This window comes from Notolepis coatsorum (genome assembly GCF_963971535.1).
Source record: "Notolepis coatsorum genome assembly, chromosome: 11".
In the NCBI taxonomy this organism is placed as follows: domain Eukaryota; kingdom Metazoa; phylum Chordata; class Actinopteri; order Aulopiformes; family Paralepididae; genus Notolepis; species Notolepis coatsorum.
Window position 1 is genome coordinate 106,126,482 of NC_140175.1, and position 20,020 is coordinate 106,146,501.

Consider the following 20,020-nt stretch of genomic DNA (forward strand, 5'->3'; position numbering starts at 1 on the left):
TTGTGTGTATTGAGCCATACTGTATTGTACCCATTCTGCAATCTGTTAAATAAAGTTTTCATTCATTCATTCTCTCTCTCTCTCTCTCCCTCCCTCCCGTCTGTCTCCTGTCTCCAGACACCGAGGCCCTCAGTCGTCGGAGAGCTCTTCCGCGGTCAGTGAGGTGAGAACCCGTCAGGCCGACTCGGCGGGGCGGAGGTGGATGTTTACAGAGGCCCGGCCGGGGAGAGGAGGAGGACGAGGAGGAGGAGGAGGAGGAGGAGGAGGAGGAGGAGGAGGAGGAGCAGCTGAGAGAATCATGTGGGAGGAGAGCCAAGGAGCAGTGTTGTTTCTTAACCCCCAACACTGTCTCCACTGACAGGGACTGGTCAGGAAAACCCCAGACCCTTCCGCAGCCGTCCTCAGGGGGAGTCCCCTGCTTCCCCCACCCCCCACCCCCAGCCCCCAGCTCAGCATTCCACAATGTCCTGGTAGAGGTCTGACCCTGGACCGGGACTATGACCGACTCCTGAGTCACTGCAGCTTGTGTGGAGTCTCAGTGTGTCCAGACGTGACCGCCCCCCCCCCCCAGCCCGCCTCGCCGGTTGACACTTTCTCTCTTCCTACCGCTGGTGTCTTGAGTCTGCATCGTTTGTCAAGAGTATCAGCAGAGAGCGTCTCCGCACCCAGCAGACCTGTTCTCCTCGGTGGCCTCCAGGTGTCAGAGTAACAGAGAGTGTCTCCGCACCCAGCAGACCAGTTCTCCTCGGTGGCCTCCAGGTGTCAGAGTAACAGAGAGTGTCTCCGCACCCAGCAGACCTGTTCTCCTCGGTGGCCTCCAGGTGTCAGAGTAACAGCAGAGAGCGTCTCCGCACCCAGCAGACCTGTTCTCCTCGGTGGCCTCCAGGTGTCAGAGTAACAGCAGAGAGCGTCTCCGCACCCAGCAGACCTGTTCTCCTCTGTGGCCTCCAGGTGTCAGAGTAACAGCAGAGAGCGTCTCCGCACCCAGCAGACCTGTTCTCCTCGGTGGCCTCCAGGTGTCAGAGTAACAGCAGAGAGCGTCTCCGCACCCAGCAGACCTGTTCTCCTCGGTGGCCTCCAGGTGTCAGAGTAACAGCAGAGAGCGTCTCCGCACCCAGCAGACCTGTTCTCCTCGGTGGCCTCCAGGTGTCAGAGTAACAGAGAGCGTCTCCGCACCCAGCAGACCTGTTCTCCTCGGTGGCCTCCCGCTGTCAGAGGATCATGGGCTGCCGGCAGAGCTCGGAGGAGAAGGAGGCGGCCCGGCGCTCCCGGCGCATCGACCGCCACCTGCGCTCGGAGAGCCAGCGGCAGCGGCGGGAGATCAAGCTGCTCCTGCTGGGCACCAGCAACTCGGGGAAGAGCACCATCGTCAAGCAGATGAAGATCATCCACAGCGGCGGGTTCAACCTGGACGCCTGCAAGGAGTACAAGCCGCTCATCCTCTACAACGCCATCGACTCGCTGACGCGCATCATCCGCGCCCTCGCCACCCTCAAGATCGACTTCCACAACGCCGACCGCGCGTACGACGCCGTGCAGCTGTTCGCCCTGACGGGGCCGGCGGAGAGCAAGGGGGAGGTATGGTAAACCTGCATGGAAGATCGTAGGGGTGAAAAGTCACCCATCTCCCTGCGGTCTATTTTTGAACAGGCAACTCCTAAGGCAAGCCAATAGAATTGTCCCATGTTTTACATGCCGAGTAGGAGCTACCGCCCTCTCTGGGAGGAGGTTTAGAGTTCCACACGCTAGACTAAACGGGTTTAAAAACTCCTCTATTACGATCTCAGTTAAACTTTTAAATAGTGCCAGATAAATGGCAATTATCGAATAACCGATATTTGGTTGTTATATTATCGATATTCGATAACCGATATTTGGTGTATACTATTCTAATGTGGTGTTGCCAGACATCCTGCTGTGCAGAGATACTCTACTGTATCTTTTATATTGTTTATCTCCTCTGTTTGGAGCCAGTCGTGTTGCGTCATGTCTGTATGTACCGGTATGTGCCTGTGGCTGCAGTGTGGGTGTAAGCCCAAGACACATTTCCCAGCTGATGGGACAATAAAGTGACTCTTGCCTCTTGCCTCTTGAGATCACCTTGGAGCTGCAGGGCGTGATGAAGCGGCTGTGGGGCGACCCGGGGGTCCAGGAGTGCTTCCAGCGGAGCAACGAGTACCACCTGGAGGACAACACCGCCTACTACCTGAACGACCTGGACCGCATCTCTGCGCTGGACTTCATCCCCACGGTGGAGGACATCCTGCGGTCCCGGGACATGACCACAGGCATCGTGGAGAACAAGTTCACCTTCAAGGAGCTCACCTTCAAGATGGTGGACGTGGGCGGGCAGCGGTCCGAGAGGAAGAAGTGGATCCACTGCTTCGAGGGCGTGACGGCCATCATCTTCTGCGTGGAGCTGAGCGGGTACGACCTGAAGCTGTACGAGGACAACCAGACGGTGAGGAGAGGCACGCACGCGTGCGCACGTACACACACATACATACGTACACACACACACACACACACACACACACACACACATACATATATACAGTACATACTACATACAAACACATAGTATACGTGACGGCTTTTCATCTCAATAGGATACGACCTGAACGGCCCCTCATACATATACAGACATACACACACACATACACACACTCACACACACACAAACAAACACACACACACACACATTTTGAATCAGATATTCATATTCAGGTATATCCAAGCTATTATAAACAGGATATGTTGTTTACATATGAATATTAATAAGTAATTTAGGTATTACTGTTGGAATATGGTTGTGTGTTTCTGTGTATGTAAAGACACAGATGATGTCAGACACATAACCCCCGGCAGTGAATCTTAGCGTTAGTTCTTTTTTTATGTTTTGTGATTTTTCTTTTGTTCTGTTGCCTTCATACAATGTATACCCGCCTACTGCTTTCACTGCCTACTACTGCCCTACACTACTGTACTACTATACTACACTGTAACCAAAATCATCATAACTACCTACCTCAAACTAGAGTCTACCCATGTATGATAGCATGTACAATAATGCTGCACATACCATATATATTTATATTTAACACATATATATACATATATATTATACACTCCATATAACCCATGTAATATGGGTTGATAATAAAACAATATGTATGATAGAATGTACAATAATGGTGTATATACTGTATGTATGTATGTATGTATGTATGTATGTATGTATGTATGTATGTATGTATGTATGTATGTATGTATGTATGTATGTATGTATGTATGTATGTATATATATATATTAGTGCTGTCAAACGATTAAAATATTTAACTCGATTAATCGCATGATTGTCCATAGTTAACTCGCGATTAATCGCAAATTAATCGCATTTTTATTTTTAATTTTTTTTTATACCTTAAACAGATCTTTTTCAAGTTCCAAGTTTTAATACTCTTATCAACATGCGAGTCAACAAATGCTTGCTTTGTGCAGCCATTTAACACAAAAGGATGACCCTCATGCATTGCAAATTTGCATCAAATTCAAAACAGAGTGATGCACAAAATAACTTAAAAGAAAAGAATAATTTAAAACAATGAATAAAGTGTGCATGAAATAATAGGGGAAAGAAAACGTTAGGAACTTGTTACATTCACACACACAAGGGCTGATTAATCACACACCCCCCTCTCTCCCTCACACACACACTATCCCAGCTCTTTTTCTCTTTTGCCCCTTCCTCATCTCTCTCACCCCCCTCTCTCTCTATATCTCACTCACACACACACACACACACACACACACACACACACACACACACACACACACACACACACACACACACACACACACACACACACACACACACACACACTTCAGAAACAAACATAGTATCAATGAGAGCATCAATAATACACCTGAGTGAAGTCTAGTAAAAAAAAAAATTTTTTTTTTTTTTTTTTTTGTTAATCTTGAGTTAAAAAAATTAGTGGCATTAATAGAATCGGGAGTTAACGCGATATTAACGCGATATATTTGACAGCCTTAATATATATATATATACACATACATATTTATACTTATCATATATATTCATCCACTTCTGTCTGTACATACCTGCATATAATCCTTTTATCTATACTATTATCTATATATGTACATATCATTTACCTACTCTTACTAGTTATGCTGCTGGCCAGTATGATTTAGTACCATAGTGTCTTTATACCTGTAGGCTATATATTCATATTACAACTCTGTAAATACATCTTAGCACTATTTTTTAACAATATATTTATTGGGTTTTAGTTTGCAAATTACAACATGTATATCAGCAGAGCAGTATTCAGCAAACATTTTCACCCCGTTCTCCCTCCCCTAACCCCACCCCACAAAATAATAATTAACTTCAAAAACAGGTTCACATAGGAAGGATACAGATTTAAATAATAAAAAATAGAAAATAAACATAAATAAATAATAATACAACCAAAATGTTTTACACATTAAGTAAAGGGTGTTTCTTGTGGTTTTTACACAATAATAAGAGTTGTCCCACAGTCCTCCCCCTAATCCTGTTCTTGTTGAAGCAAGTTCCCAACATTCGTATTATGCTTTAAGAAGTACACAAACGGTCCCCAGGCATTATCAAATTTTTTTTGTTTACGTCTAACAATATACACCATCTTTTCCATTGACATGTTTGAAGCCATTTCTTTAATCCACATACCAATTCTTGGTCCATCAATTTTTCCAATTAAGAGCTATTACACGTTTTGCTTGTAATATGCACATATCTATAAATCTAAACTCTTTGCGTTGTAGATGTGGGGTGGTAGGATATAAACCAAGAATAAAAAGCTTGGGATTCAATGGCAACTTCTTTGATAAAATTTGATCGATCAGATCAATAACATCTTGCCAGAAGGTTTTCACTTTCACACATTCCCATATGCAGTGGAACAGTGTCCCCCTTGCCTCACTACACTTAATACAAGTATCTGGAATATTCATCTTAGCACTATTACTCAGTAGTACTAATTTATATATTTTATATCCAGTTGAATCATTGCTAATTTACAGTTACACAGAAGTTACAAACTTGTTTTCATCGTACTTGTGCTGTATAATGACAATACATTTGACTCGAATCGAATCGAATTTAATCAAATCAAATCATATTTTAAGTAGGGATGCCCCGATCGCGTTTTTTGCCACCGATACCAATCACAGATCGTTGTGAGCCATATCGGCCGATACCGATCCGATACCGATCGTTTTTGATACAAATTAAATTAAAAATTATTTTATATAATTATTATTATTATTATTTTTTTATAAAATATATATATTATATAATTAGACTTGTACTTGTATTATCTGCGAGACATCGCCACCACGCAACAAGCTCCACTGTCTGTGTGTACTCGAGTAGCCTCCAGCTACTGCCAGGATTCTCCGGAGCTGCACCTGGACCCTATACTCGAGTAGCCTCGAGCTACGGCAAGGATTCTCCTGCGCTGCAGATGGACCCTATTGATATAACGTTACTGTGCTTTGGTCATATCACATTCAACATGCCCTCAGCTCGAATACGCGTCTAATCAGTGTTATAAGACGTTGATATCAGGAGCTATCTGTAGCTACTGCTAGCCGGATATATAACGTTAATATTTAGTATATTTTAGTTCAATAAATAATAATAATAATAATAAATCAAATTTATATAGCGCCTTTCATAGAACCCAAGGTCGCTTTACAATCAGGACAAAAAATAGGGCAAGGAAAGTAGGGGGGGAGGGGGAAGAGGGGATGAGGGAAAGTAGGGGATAATGGACCTAATTTAATCTAAAACTAACTGATGGGGAAAGCCTTGGTGAAGAGGTGTGTTTTTAGAGCGGATTTGAAGGTGTCCAGGGTTGGGGCGTTGCGGATTTCGGGGGGGAGAGAGTTCCAGAGGGTAGGGGACGCCACGCTGAAGGCTCTGTCCCCAAAAGTCCGTAACCTGGTGCGAGGGATGGAGAGGAGACCTAGATCAGAGGATCGTAGGTTCCGGGATGGAGTGTACTGGTGGAGGAGATCAGACAGGTACCGGGGGGCGAGGGCATGGAGGGATTTGTAGGTGAGGAGCAGGAGTTTGAAGGTGATGCGGAACCTGACTGGAAGCCAGTGGAGATGGATGAGGGTGGGGGTGATGTGCTGCCAGGGCTTGGTGTGAGTGAGAACCCTGGCAGCTGAGTTCTGGACATACTGGAGCCTGTCCAGGGCTTTGCTGGGTACCCCGAACAGGACTCCATTACAATAGTCCAACCGGGAGGTGACAAATGAGTGGATCAGGGTCTCCGCCACAGAGTCTGAGAGTGAGGGTCGGAGACGGGAGATGTTCCTGAGGTGGTAGAAGGCAGACTTGGTGACAGATTTGATGTGGGAGTGAAATGAAAGTGTGGAGTCAAGGGTGACGCCCAGGTTACGGACTTCGAGAGACGGGGAGATGGAACAGCCGTCAACGTGGAGGAGGAGATCTCCAACCTTCCCGAGCAGTGCCTTGGGGGCCACAACCATGAGCTCTGTCTTTTTGCTGTTGAGTTTAAGTAATTTGGTTGCCATCCAGGTTTTTATAGCGTGGAGGCAGTTGACTACAGACTGTGGGGGGACATTTCGTTTTGAACAGTGAACTAACTTGCGCTAACGAGAGCTAACAGGTATCATACACGTCTCTACTACTATTGCTGGAGCATTTGTTGATATCAGGAGCTATCGGTAGCTAGCCGGCTAGATACCGTTCGGTTAGACAATGCCTCATCATGTATTAAACTAAAAGTGAATAGTTGACTGGATCATTTTGTAACGTTATCTCAGGGAGACGCCGTCCTCCCGTCCCACTAGACTAGACTAGACCCGTGTTTACATGCGTGCGGGAGGGGCTGGAGGGATGAGCAGACGCCGCACCACCCGTTGTCTGAGACAGAACTGAGACAGCGAGTGAGATCGGTTTTGACGATCGGCGAAAATAAAGCATTATCACCGATCACCGATTGCATATTTATACTGATTATTGGCCGATAACGATCGGTGGCCGATCGATCGGGGCATCCCTAATTTTAAGGTTAGGGTTTGTTTTATGTGACAACAGGACTCTGTATCACATCAGGCAGGTGTCTTGGTCTTGTCTTACCATGGTGGTGTCTTGTCTTACCATGGTGGTGTCTTGTCTTACCATGATGGTGTCTTGTCTTACCATGGTGGTGTCTTGTCTTACCATGGTGGTGTCTTGTCTTACCATGATGGTGTCTTGTCTTACCATGGTGGTGTCTTGTCTTACCATGGTGGTGTCTTGTCTTACCATGGTGGTGTCTTGTCTTACCATGGTGGTGTCTTGTCTTACCATGGTGGTGTGTTGGTCTTGTCTTACCATCAGTGCCGTCTGGGAGAAATGCGAGGCCCTGTGCGAGATTTAAACGCGATTTGCCTTATTTGAATCGAACTCTATAAGCTTAGTACACACGTCACAAACTGCACGAGCACAGTGTGAGCAGACCCTTGCATGATGCAACACACTGAGTGAGAGAGAGAGCGCAAGAGAGAGAGAGCAAGAGAGTAAGAGAGAGAGAGAGAGCGAGAGAGAGAGCAAGAGAGAGAGCACGAGAGAGAGACAGAGAGAGAGAGAGCAAGAGAGAGAGAGAGAAAGAGAGAGAGAGAGACAGAGTGAGAGAGAGAGAGAGAGAGAGAGAGAGAGAGAGAGAGAGAGACATCCATGGCGGTAACAGAATAGATTGCATTAAAAACTCAACAAACGTCCAAGAGGAAGGAAACAACCGTGGAGATGATAAAGTTCACCAGTCCATATTGTCCCCCCCCGTTGGGATGAACTTGGGAGTCTGTTCCTAGTTTATCTGCCACACGTTAGCACTCGATAACGTAGCTAACGCTAGTTAGCTGTCCCTGCCTTTAGCTAAGCCGACATGGCTAGCCTGACTGGACTTTCTAACACGCAACAACTTTCATCTTCAGTTCATCTGCCGAACGTCCTCTTCGTCTTGGCATAACCTAATTACTATACTTGGTATTGATAAGCTTACGGCACGCAGCGTTATTTCTTCTGCTGCGATGCTGCACAGCGCTCCCGTGGATAGTGCCGAATAGTCAGACCCCGTACCTGTAAGTTATGTAACCCCTCCCCTTGTTGAAACCAATAGTATATCTGCAGAGCCGCAGAGCTCCAATAGTGTATCTGCAGAGCCGCAGCGCTCCAATAGTATATCTGCAGAGCCGCAGAGCCTGGAACAAGTCAGACACATTCTACAAACGTGTCTAATGTGAAATATATAAGCATGTAAGCAAAACTAGATTTTAGGTCTGTGATGGAAAGTGATTGTTAACATTCAATTTTTTTTATTTTTTATAAAAAAAAAAGAATAAATACAAAAATGTATAATAATAATAATAAAAATAAGTATTTTTTTTATTAAAAAAAAATTTTCGCGACCGCACTGCTCGCACACCCCTGAGGTGGCCCTGCTTACCATGATGGTGTGTTGTCTTACCATGATGGTGTGTTGTCTTACCATGATGGTGTGTTGTCTTACCATGGTGGTGTGTTGGTCTTGTCTTACCATGCAATGAATTCCTGACAATGTCATTCAAGTAACATTTGAAAAAAGACCAGCTCCGCCCCACTAGACGAGCCTCTTGGCTCACACATAAATAGGCCGTGTGTGTACATGTGTGAGGCTTGTTCATGAAGCTTGCTGTGATGTCATTTATGTTTATTGATCTTCTCTGGTGTGATGTTGGCCGTATCTGCTTCACTGGCTGCTCTAATGGGCTACTTAAATGATCAGAATACTGGTCTGATAGTTCCTATAATAGTAGATATGAAATCTATTAAAAAAATAACCAGCGAGGAGAAGGAAGTGAGGTGACGATCGAGTTGACACTTTACACTTTCATAACCTTTATCACCAAAATAAATCAATAAAAGCAGACCCTGTTAACCCTTTCACTACCGCACTACCAAATGGTTAACCCTTTCACTGCGAAACTACAGCAGGTTAACCTTTTCACTACCACACTACAGAAGGTTAACAAAGGGCTAACCTTCTGTAGTGTGGTAGTGAAAGGGTTAAATGTGTAGTAGGTTTGAGTGCACGTGTATCTGGCTGGTGGAGGGGTTGCCATGGTTACATGCTGCCTTGCTTCACCTACAATCCAATAATCTCAGACACAAAATCCAATCCAATCCAATATAATCTCCAACACAGAAGCATCTCCTGACCCCGTCAGATAAAACACACCGCAGTGATGCCCTCAACACTGGTGCCTTACGTTGTGTGTGTGTGTGCGTGTGTGTCTGTGTGTGTGTGTGTGTGTGTGTGTGTGCGTGCGTGCGCACGTGTGTGTGTGTGTCTAGTATAGATCGATTGGTTGGTTTTGCTGTGCGATGCGCATCCAGGGTAGTATGTGACTGCTGCTACAGCCTGGTTCAAGTGTCCAACAAACAACAACAAGCTCACTGCTAATCACAAGATCCACTCAGACTGAGAGAGAGAGAGAGAGAGAGAGAGAGAGAGAGAGAGAGAGAGAGAGAGAGAGAGAGAGAGAGAGAGAGAGAGAGAGAGAGAGAGAGAGAGAGAGAGAGAGAGAGAGAGAGAGAGAGAGAGAGAGAGAGAGAGAGAGAGAGAGAGGGGGGGGGGGGGTACACAACCTTTTGGTGTCGTGGAAAAATGTCTCTGAGATGAAGATGGATTTATGATGGATTGATGGAGTAATATTTTCACGTGTAGAACAAATTCCCTGTAAGGAACCAAAAGGGATATTTCATTTTAGTAGAACTTGTAAAGAGTTGTCAGTCTTACCTCTTATCTAAAGTCATCTACTAGTGAGCTAGTGACCACTGCTGTCCCTGTCCTCTGCCGTCAACACCACCGTCCTCCCAGGTGTCAGGCTCCTCATTCACTTGTATTCATTTAGAGGAGCATGTCTAACAGATTTAGATGACTTTAGATAAGAGGTAGGCAATTTCAAATTAAACTTAAACATTTTTATTTAATATGAAGTAGGGCTGACCCCTATTAGTCGAATAGTCGACTAATCGATCGAAAGGAGCCGTAGTCGACTGCCAACCTCTTAGTAAAAAAAAATTATAATAATTTTTTTTTGTTTTGTTTTTTATAAAAAAAAATTAATCATTCTTTCCAAAAGAAAAGAGGCCTAGAAGCGTGGCTAGCGCTAATGGCACACATACCAGAGGCTAACTGCCTAAGAAAACAGGCACAGAGGCACTGAAAGAGGATTTCACCCATCTAATGAGTCAGTCGACTCCTTCAGACATTAAGCACCCCCACAGCCCAAATGGAATGATAAAAAAAAAAAAAAAAAAAAAAAAACAATAACAATAACAATAACAACAACAACAATAATAAAATAATAACAATAACAACAACAACAACAACAATAATAAAATAATAACAATAACAACAACAACAACAACAACAACAATAAAATAATAATAATAATAATAATAATAATAATAATAATAATAATAATAATAATAATAATAATAATAATAATATAAGGCCTATACTTTTTTTTTTTGGTCAATCATAGTCAACTATCCAAATCCTTAGTCGGGGACAGCCCTAATATGAAGAAATGGAATTGATGGTGACGGTTGCCCGATTGCCTGGAGCAAGTAAGAAAGAAAATATCAGGCATGTGGGGTTTGTCTTCTGGTTTGGGGTGGATTTTTGCTGTTTTTAAAAGACTGGAAACCTTCTTTTGTTCGCTATGCACACGACTTGAGATATGCACCAGACGGATACCCTGTTTATTATCTGGAGGAGGAGGAGGACTAGACACTAGAGACTAGAGACAACGAATAATAAGCACTTAGGGGCGAATTCACAAAGGGATTGCGCAGCTTTTTTTGATGCTATGCCGGCGTAAATAGCTATGAAACTGTTATGGTTTGTAACCGACCCCAATCGCACAACACAAGACAGGTATGAGAGTAAGCCAAGAACGGGCATTTATTGAAAACAAACAGAAAAAGGGCACTGTCCCTTTAAGGGAGAACACCAATACTGGATAAACAAGAAAAGGGAAAGGCCCAGTGCCTTTAAGAGGCGAGCTGGCTAAGGGGAAGGCAAAGGGAAGGCTAAAGGAAAACAGGGCCGGGGCAAGGGACAAGGCAGGAACAGGGAGGAACTAGGAGGAACTGGACAGGGAGGACTAGGAGGACTAGAGAGGGGAGACAGGGACAGAGGCCCGCGGAGGCGGGCTGGGGACAGGGAGGACTGGGAGGACAAGATAGGGAGGACTAGGAGGACTAGGGAAAACCAGGGTAAGGCCTTGGAACAGGGCCAGGGCTGGAGCTGCATACTGGGACAGAGAAAACAGGGTAAGGCCTAGGAAAAAAGCATTAATGAAGTTGCTGCTCTGCAGCCTCTCCCGGGATGGTAGTCTGGGGAAGCAGGTGGGAACATCAGAGCCGCTCTGCAGACTTCTCTCGGCAGATCTCCGAGGTGGGTAAACGGAACCGAGAGGGAGAGAGGGAGAGGGTTAACTCAGTGCAGTTGGAACAGAGCAGGTGACAGGAGAGGTGACTTGTAACCAAAAACAGAGTTATCCAAGTGAGAGAATCTTCGGTGTATATACACACTGTGAGTAAACGTCCCAAACACAAATCCACGTGATGAATATCTTCGGTGTGTAAACACACAGTGAGTCAACGTCCCAAACACAAAACCACGTGATAAATATCTTCGGTGTGAAAACACACAGTGAGGCGATGTAAAGGCCAAAATATTATCCCAATGAAAACAATCCAAAAAAGGCTAAAACGCTGGGTGAGTGACTGTCTAATAAAAAGCTGGAAATCTTCAGTGTTTTATAAACACACGAAAAACGGAATTGGATCAAAGACAGTCATAAAAAACTCACCCAGGCGTTGTGCGTAAAGAGCGTTGGAACAGAACGGGGCGAGAGCGTCGCCACCGGGGAACCGGTTGTCCAAGCGGAGGTCAGAGTGGTGCGCGACTGCTTGGAGTGCGCGCCGGTACAGAGGACGCATCTGGAGTGCGTCTGCGCGGAAGAGCGTGCCAGGCTCGGAGGTCTGGATGGTGCGCGTCTGCTCCGTGGAGGTCTGGATGCGCGCCTGGAGTGAAGAGCGCATCAGCTGCGTCGAGGTCTGGATGCGCGCCTGGAGTGACGAGCGCATCTGCTGCGTGGAGGTCTGGATGCGCGCCTGGTTGGAAGCTGCGCGGAGGTCTGGATGAGCGTCAGGACGTCTGCTGCGCGGGGGTCTGAAGTGGAACACTGGGAAGCCTCCGTGGAAGTCTAGAGAGCGCAGTCCAGTGTCTACCTCAGGCAACGGCGACAGGAGGCGAAGGCTGGAGCGCATGTCACGCCGGAGATGAAAACAGCATAAACAGACAGAGGACCTCCCGAAGGAGTCCTGGTGATAGAGAATATGATACCGAATGAAACGGCATGTTACGGCACGACCCGACGAGGAACAGAGGGGAAGAGCCAGGTACTTAAAGCCCAAAGGGGTGCTAATTAGAATACACATCAGGTGCGGGAGGTAATTGATAATCGAACTAGAAGTGAGAGTTCGGCACCAGACCAATCAAACACATAATGACAGGTAGTACAAGGGTGTGTCTGCTGAGAGCAAACGAGAGTAACGAACGCGAGGGTGGGGGCTAGTGATGTGATTGAGAAGGGAATTCCTTAACAGTAGGCTTAAAGGAACAGAGAGAGTAGGTGAGCAGCGGACAAAACCTCACAGAAACACATAGTTTGCTATTCACAAAGGAATCGCAAAGGGTGAAATTGCGTTGCCATCAGCATTGCGTCTCGTGGTATTTGTGGGTATTTAAATTAGGTAATATGGGTGGAACATGTGCCCCTTTCTATGCAAATGAGCTCAACGCAAAAACACTCCTAAACTAAATACAATACGAAATAAACTAAATACAAATGGTGAAAAATACTGTTATGTAAGATGAATAGATCTGTAAGCCTGGGCTACAAAAATAAATAGAAAATTCAACCTGAATTAAAACTGAATTAGAAATTCATTAGATTGGACATTTTGATTAATTATATCAAGCAGAGAACTGAGAAATCCGGCACTACTGATGAATGAAGTTATTTCAGAACACTGCCTATTGAATAACATGACAAATGAGTGTGCGTGAAGAAAGCAATGAGTGCTTGAGAGGTTATTTACCTAACTAAAAAATATTCAAATACTTGCATGAATAGAACAATTAGATTGGAAATGTCATTATGTATGTCATCATGCTGCACAAGCACAATACAACGAAAATAAGTTTGGCATCTAACCCATTATTATTTATTTATCCAAAATGAACATTCCGACGGCCAGTCTGCAGGCAGCCGGCCCCGTGCACGTCGCTATACATTAACAGCCGTCTGTTATAATCACATTTAACATTTTAAGCATTTTATGAGAACATTTAATTTCTTAGATTGGACATTTGAAAACAGTCTCGAATGGCCAAAACATGTCTGGAGATTATAGCTTGCTAACGTTACCAATTCAACTTTTTTTTTCACCAGTTAACCTGAAAGGCGTGCTGATCAGCAGTAATTCTACTCCCATGGCCCTAACTGGAACATGAGGTGGGGCACAGAGACAGTTCATGGCCCTAACTGGAACATGAGGTGGGGCAGAGAGACAGTCCAGAAGGCTGCAGGTCTGATACCTAGAACAGCCAATATATCCATCCCTCTTGAAGTGTCCTAGAAAAAGTACTCAGTCAGTACAAACCTAATCCAGGTTTAACAGTCCCTTCTTGCCATGATTTACTAGGCTTCAGGCAGGGCTAGATGTTAGGCTTACTAGGCTTCAGGCAGGGCTAGGTGTTAGGCTTACTAGGCTTCAGGCAGGGCTAGGTGTTAGGCTTACTAGCAGGGTGTCCGCGGATCCTTAAAAAGTCTTAAAAAGTCTTAAATTGGTTTATCAATAATTAAGGCCTTAGTTTGTCTTAAAATGTCTTAAATCCATTTTCAGAGGTCTTAAAAATGCCATAGAAAGGAAAGATAAAATGCCATGTCATGTTTTATTATGAAATCTGGGGAAGTACGGTTAACGGGAGATAAAGTCGGGAGTTTTTATTGACCGCGTTGTAGCATCACGCAGACCGGAATGGGGCGGAACCAACACGGGTCCTTATGTTGGCCGGGAACAATTTCAGTGGAGTCTAGCTAACGTTAGCAAGGCGAAGCGGAAGCGATAACGTTACGTTTAGTTTAGCATTTGCACTCGTTAATATGGGAAAGTGCCAATTTAACGAGAACTGGCTCGACAATCCACTGTTTGCGCGATGGTTGGTCCCAGTCAAAGTCAAAGACCATTACGAGGCCCGCTGCAACAACAAAAAAAGAGCAGTCGAGTCGCACATGCTGAGCAGCGCTAAGCGTACCTCTGCAAAAACGGCGCCTGCAAACTACTATTTCGAATTTCTTTTCGGCCCCGCCATCTCAGGTAGGACTATAACATCTGCACCAACAGAAGTCTGGATAACATGCGGCTCCACGCCAACACTTGAAGCTGAGGTCTTAACTTGAAAATAATCTATTCACGGATGTAAACAAGGACACGTTTGTGTTTATGTTCGATGAGAGTCACCCACTATGTATTTTTTCCTCCCACCCACCCCCTCCTAATGTACAGTATCCTCCCATCATATGTATGTTAGGATCTATGGGTAACAGTACTGTATATTTGCATATCTTATATGTCACAAATGTAACAGTACTATATACCTGTATGTCCCTATGCCATAAATGTCATGTATGTTGAGTGTCATAAATGTCACTATGAATTGAAAATGGGGGACCCTGATGGAAACAAGACAAACGTCTTTCTCTGGTCTGCATCCCCTTAACAATTGTGTGTATTGAGCCGTACTGTATTGTACCCATTCTGCAATCTGTTAAACAAAGTTTTCATTCATTCAACCAAACCACAAAAACAAAACGACTGGATGAATAAATGAAAAACTGTATTAACAGATAACAGATCAATACACACAATTGTTAAGGGGATGCAGACCAGAGAGACTTTCGTCTTGTTTACATCAGGGTCCCCCATTTTCAATTCATAGTAACTGTACTGTTACATTTGTGACATATGCAAATATACAGTACTGTTACCCAGAGATCCTAACAGAAAATATATACATATGATGGGGAGGAGACTGTACATTAGGAGGGGGGGGGGGGGGGCGTTGGACATTTACGGTGCCCAGTTTCTAATTGCAGCCTCCCGTAGGTGCTCTTTAAGAGCGGTTTTGAATGTGGGCAGGGGTAAAGTGGGTTTTAGGAGTGAGGTTAAGCAGTAGTCTGACCAGTTTGTTTTGTGATGTTTGTAATCTTGTTTTTTGTGCCTTTGAGGTGCTTTGGTACCATGAGGTGCAAGCATAGTCGTAGTACCCCTGAATGAGTGCTCCTGCCAGAGTCTTCAGGGTATTCTTGTTTACCAGAGAGCAGATCCGGTACAAGAATCTAGTTTGTTGGTTGACTTTTTTGATACCCTGGGGAGGGTGGTAATAGTTATGTGTTCTGACAGGTATCAGTCCTATGGTGATAATCATGTGTTCTTACAGGTATCAGTCCTATGGTAGTATGTGTTCTGACGGAAATGTGGCTGTTGCACTTGCTGCTTGGCCCTGGTATATTTTGTATAGCTATATTTGCTATTTATGTTTGGTCACCCCTTTGTTGAAATTCATCCAATCCAGTTACTCCTTTAAGTTCAAGATTTTTAAGTTTCCAAGTTATTTTTTAATAAACATCTTTGGACCAACGTGTCCCTAAACTTAAACTAATTGGTGTCGTTGCATGATTTTTGCCATTTTGTTATTGTGAAATTGGTATTAAATTTAATTCTGAGTGGCATTAAAAAGTCTTAAAAAGCCTTAAATCTGACTGGGCTAAACCTGCAGATACCCTGACTAGGCTTCAGACAGGGCTAGGTGTTAGGCTTACTAGGCTTCAGGCAGGGCTAGGTGTTAGGCTTACTAGGCTTCAGGTAGGGCTAGGTGTTAGGCTTACTAGGCTTCAGGTAGGGCTAGGTGTTAGGCTTACTAGGCTTCAGGCAGGGCTAGATGTTAGGCTTACTAGGCTTCAGACAGGGCTAGGTGTTAGGCTTACTAGGCTTCAGACAGGGCTAGGTGTTAGGCTTACTAGGCTTCAGACAGGGCTAGGTGTTAGGCTTACTAGGCTTCATCCTGGGCTAGGGCTGCCATGCTACAGTAAGTTGGGTCTGCTAGGGTTCTGTTTAACCTGAAAGGTGTGTTAAATAATAATAATAATAATAATAATAATAATAATAATAATAATAATAATAATAATAATAATAATAATAATAATAATAATAATAATAATAATATCTTAGATTTATATAGCACCTTTCAGGAGACCCAAGGCGCTTAACAGGAAGGGGCATCTAAGGGAAGGGGATCAGGGAACAACGTAACAACAAAATCAAAAGGAAAGAAAGAAAGAAAGAAAGAAAGAAAAAGAAACGATGGAAATCAGGGAGAGTCATTTTACAAATGTTGTGGAGAGGTGGGTTCTGAGTTGGGATTTGAAGGAGTGAGTTCCAGAGGGTGGGTGCAGCAACAGAGAAGCCTGTTGGTGGTGGTGGGGATGGAGAGGAGACCGGAGTCAGAGGGCCGCACCTTAGAGGTTACCTTAGTAACCTTCCGCTGTCGTCATGGATACCATCAGGGTTGTGAGGGTACATATTTTATTAATTTATTTGTATTCAGTAAGAATCCACTAGAAAATATATTTGGTTACTTTCCCTCCAAAACCTAGACTGATTTCATCCACGGCCATTATTTAACTCAAAATCAGGAAAAGTCTGTATATATTTTTTATTTTTCAAAAGTATGTGTAATCTGATTAGACTACTGTTTTTTATGGTAACTACATACAGTTACTATATTTGTAATCAGATTATTGTAATCCTGTTCTGTGTGTCTCCCTGACCCTCAGGTTGCTATGGAAACCACACAGAGCACTGCCCATGCAAGATAGCAGTGACAGTTTGAACCCTTCCTGGCTGCTAGTTGCTAGGTGCTCTGACCATTTACAGCGATGCAACGATGTGATTGGACAGCTGTGGAGTAGGGGCCATGTTGTGTGACAACACTAGCATGTTCGATTGGACAAAGAAAAACAGAGGGAGGCCTTGTCTCAGAACTCAGGCAGTCTGCTGGGAACCCCAAGTCTAATATCAGCTAATTCATGTAGAGTACAGTATGGGGTTTGTGTGAAGTCATTAATCCATTAGCATGTTGTGGTTGGGAGAGAGAGAGAGAGAGAGAGAGAGAGAGAGAGAGAGAGAGAGAGAGAGAGAGAGAGAGAGAGAGAGAGAGAGAGAGGGAGGGAGGGAGGGAGGGAGGGAGGGAGAGAGAGAGAGAGAGAGGGAGGGAGGGAGGGAGGGAGGGAGGGAGGGAGGGAGGGAGGGAGGGAGGGAGAGAGAGAGGGAGGAGGGAGGGAGGGAGGGAGAGAGAGAGAGAGAGAGAGAGAGAGAGAGAGAGAAATCTGTCACTTCATCCATTATCTCGTATGGGCCCTGGAAAGCACATTCCTTTCCAATCAAATGTCTATAGGTTTACTTTATTTGTTCAAGGGGGACAGTGTACATTAATAAACATTTAAAAAAACGTAAATGCACCCAATTTTCATTGGTAGTCCCCCTGCCAGGAGAAGGTACATGCTAAAATCTATGTAAAAAAAGAGTTAGCAATACAAATACAAACAGAATACAAGCGAGATAAATAACATTACAATAAAAACAAAAACAAAAGCGCATATAGTAGGACATAAGATAGGGATTCAGGGCACAATAGAGTCATGGACACAAGGACAGAGCACATCATGACATATTAGAAGACCCAGGCATAGACAAACGCATCATATCCACACACTGCACACACACACACATGATCTTGAAAACTAGCCAGACGTTTTTTAATAGAGAATCAGGTTTGTGAATTGGACCAGGTTATCAAACAGTATGTGATGTGGGAAAGAACCATTGACTGAAAGTATAGCTTTGCTGCCTCAGTTGAAAGGAGGTTTCTGAAGTTTGATAAACTGAACATAACCTTATTGCAGACTTTTTTGATGTGAGTTTTGAAACCAAGGTTTGGGTCAACTTTTTTTTCGGGCCAAATAAGGCAGTGCAATTTCCACTGGCTCACACAGACTTTTTACATTGAACAAGGTCTTTATTAAACTAGCTTCATCTGTGGCTCACACAGGCTTGAACCTTTCAGAAAATCCTCTAGTTCAGTGGTTCTCAAACTGTGGTACGCGTACCACTAGTGGTACTTGGTGGTACTGCTGGTGGTACTTGAAAACTTTTACAAAAAAGCACATTTTTTTTTATTTTTTTGCAGTCAGGCCGCCTATTGCTTAATAACAGGCCAGTAGTGCTGCTTTTGCTTCCGCGTTTTCCCTGATTGGCTGCGCCATGCCCCGCGGCAGGCGCGGCAACCGCAGAGCAGAGCGAGCGGAGCGGCAGAGCGAGCAGAGCGGCAGAGCGCGAGCGGAATTATGTAACCGCCCTAGTAATCCGCCATGATTTTCATTCGGCGCTTCAGCTCACCTGGCAGAGCAGCGGTCCTGCGGTCCTGCGGTCCGTTGTTGACGAGTTCGAATCCCATCAAATTTTTTTTTTTAACGTGATTTTTTTTTTAACGTGTATTCTTTCGCCGGTTAAGGTTAGGCATGGTTAAGGTTAAGGTTAGGCATTGTTTCGGAGTTGGTTAAGGTTAGAACGGTTAAGTTTAGGCGCTGTTAAGGAGCTGGTTAAGGTTAGAGTTTGTCTTAGAGAATGGCAATATTCTTTCTATGGTTAAGGTTAGGCATGGTTAAGGTTAAGGTTAGGCATTGTTTCGGAGTTGGTTAAGGTTAGAACGGTTAAGTTTAGGCGCTGTTAAGGAGCTGGTTAAGGTTAGAGTTTGTCTTAGAGACAGCCTATTTCCGCACTGCCGCTCTCCCGCGTTGCCGCGGTCACATGGTCAAATTGTCACATTCTTGCACTACTGGCCTGTTAAAGAGCAACACGCAGTCAGGCCACTGAACTTAGAAGCAGTGGCGAATCCTTATGGAAGCCAACGGAAGCCAGGCCTCCCTATCAAAATATGAATTAATATCAAATATGAAATATGAAGAAAAAAAAAATATATATATATATATATTTTTTTTTAATATAGTTTACATTCTTTTTCATCTGTGCATCTGTTATATTTTTTTAATTTTTTTTTAATGTCTCCCTCTTCTCCTTTTCACTCCCTCTAACACACTGTCAGACTCACTGTGCTCACTGCAGCTAGAGGAGAGGCAGGGGGTAGGTGTCTTTCTCCAGCCTCAACCATGTGATTCATGTATGTAGAGTCCAAAACCGATACTAGCCAATCAGATTCGAGCTGACTGCCACACCTTAAAAGTTTAAAACGGGGCTGTGAGCAGAATAATTAGTCTGGCATCCCCTCTGCACACCTCCCCTCTACACTCTGAAAATTGTATTAACCCGTGACTGCTCCCACGGGCCGAATATTGCCCCGATCCTCGCGAGATTAAATCCACGGGTACCTCTCAGCGTGCCGAAGCTTTTCCTAAATCACTTCCATCATCGAAAACGAGGGGAAAAGGTCGGCTCGCGACCCTGAAAATGTCACGTGATTTTAAAAACGCTGTATTACATGAGCCTATTATGGGATCCACACGAGCTTTCTATCGTGGAAACATCTTGGCGTCCCGCTACTTTTACTCATTTACATGTAGCCCCGAAAATGCTTAGAAAAGGAAAGCCGAAAGCGTGGAATAAACTCGCCAAAACCGGAAAAGTGTCCCACCGGCGCGCCGTGATTCCGAATATGTGTCTCGAATTTGCTCCCACGCAGCGCGCAAAATTGTGCAAGGAAAAATTGGACCAAAAATGAACCAATGCTCCAGCAG

At 44.4% G+C, this 20,020-nt stretch overlaps 1 protein-coding gene across 1 annotated transcript in view; it reads left to right on the forward strand.

Moving 5' to 3' along the window:
- Window positions 1-268: 268 nt before the first annotated feature.
- gnaz (guanine nucleotide binding protein (G protein), alpha z polypeptide) overlaps window positions 269-20,020 on the forward strand; it is a 39,113-nt gene continuing 19,361 nt past the window's right edge. Inside the window, exons 1-2 of the mRNA XM_084325213.1 lie at window positions 269-1,578; window positions 2,096-2,461. Of these exons, the coding sequence (XP_084181339.1) occupies window positions 1,222-1,578; window positions 2,096-2,461 (723 nt within the window). The 5' untranslated portion in view covers window positions 269-1,221. The remainder of the gene's footprint in view (window positions 1,579-2,095; window positions 2,462-20,020) is intronic.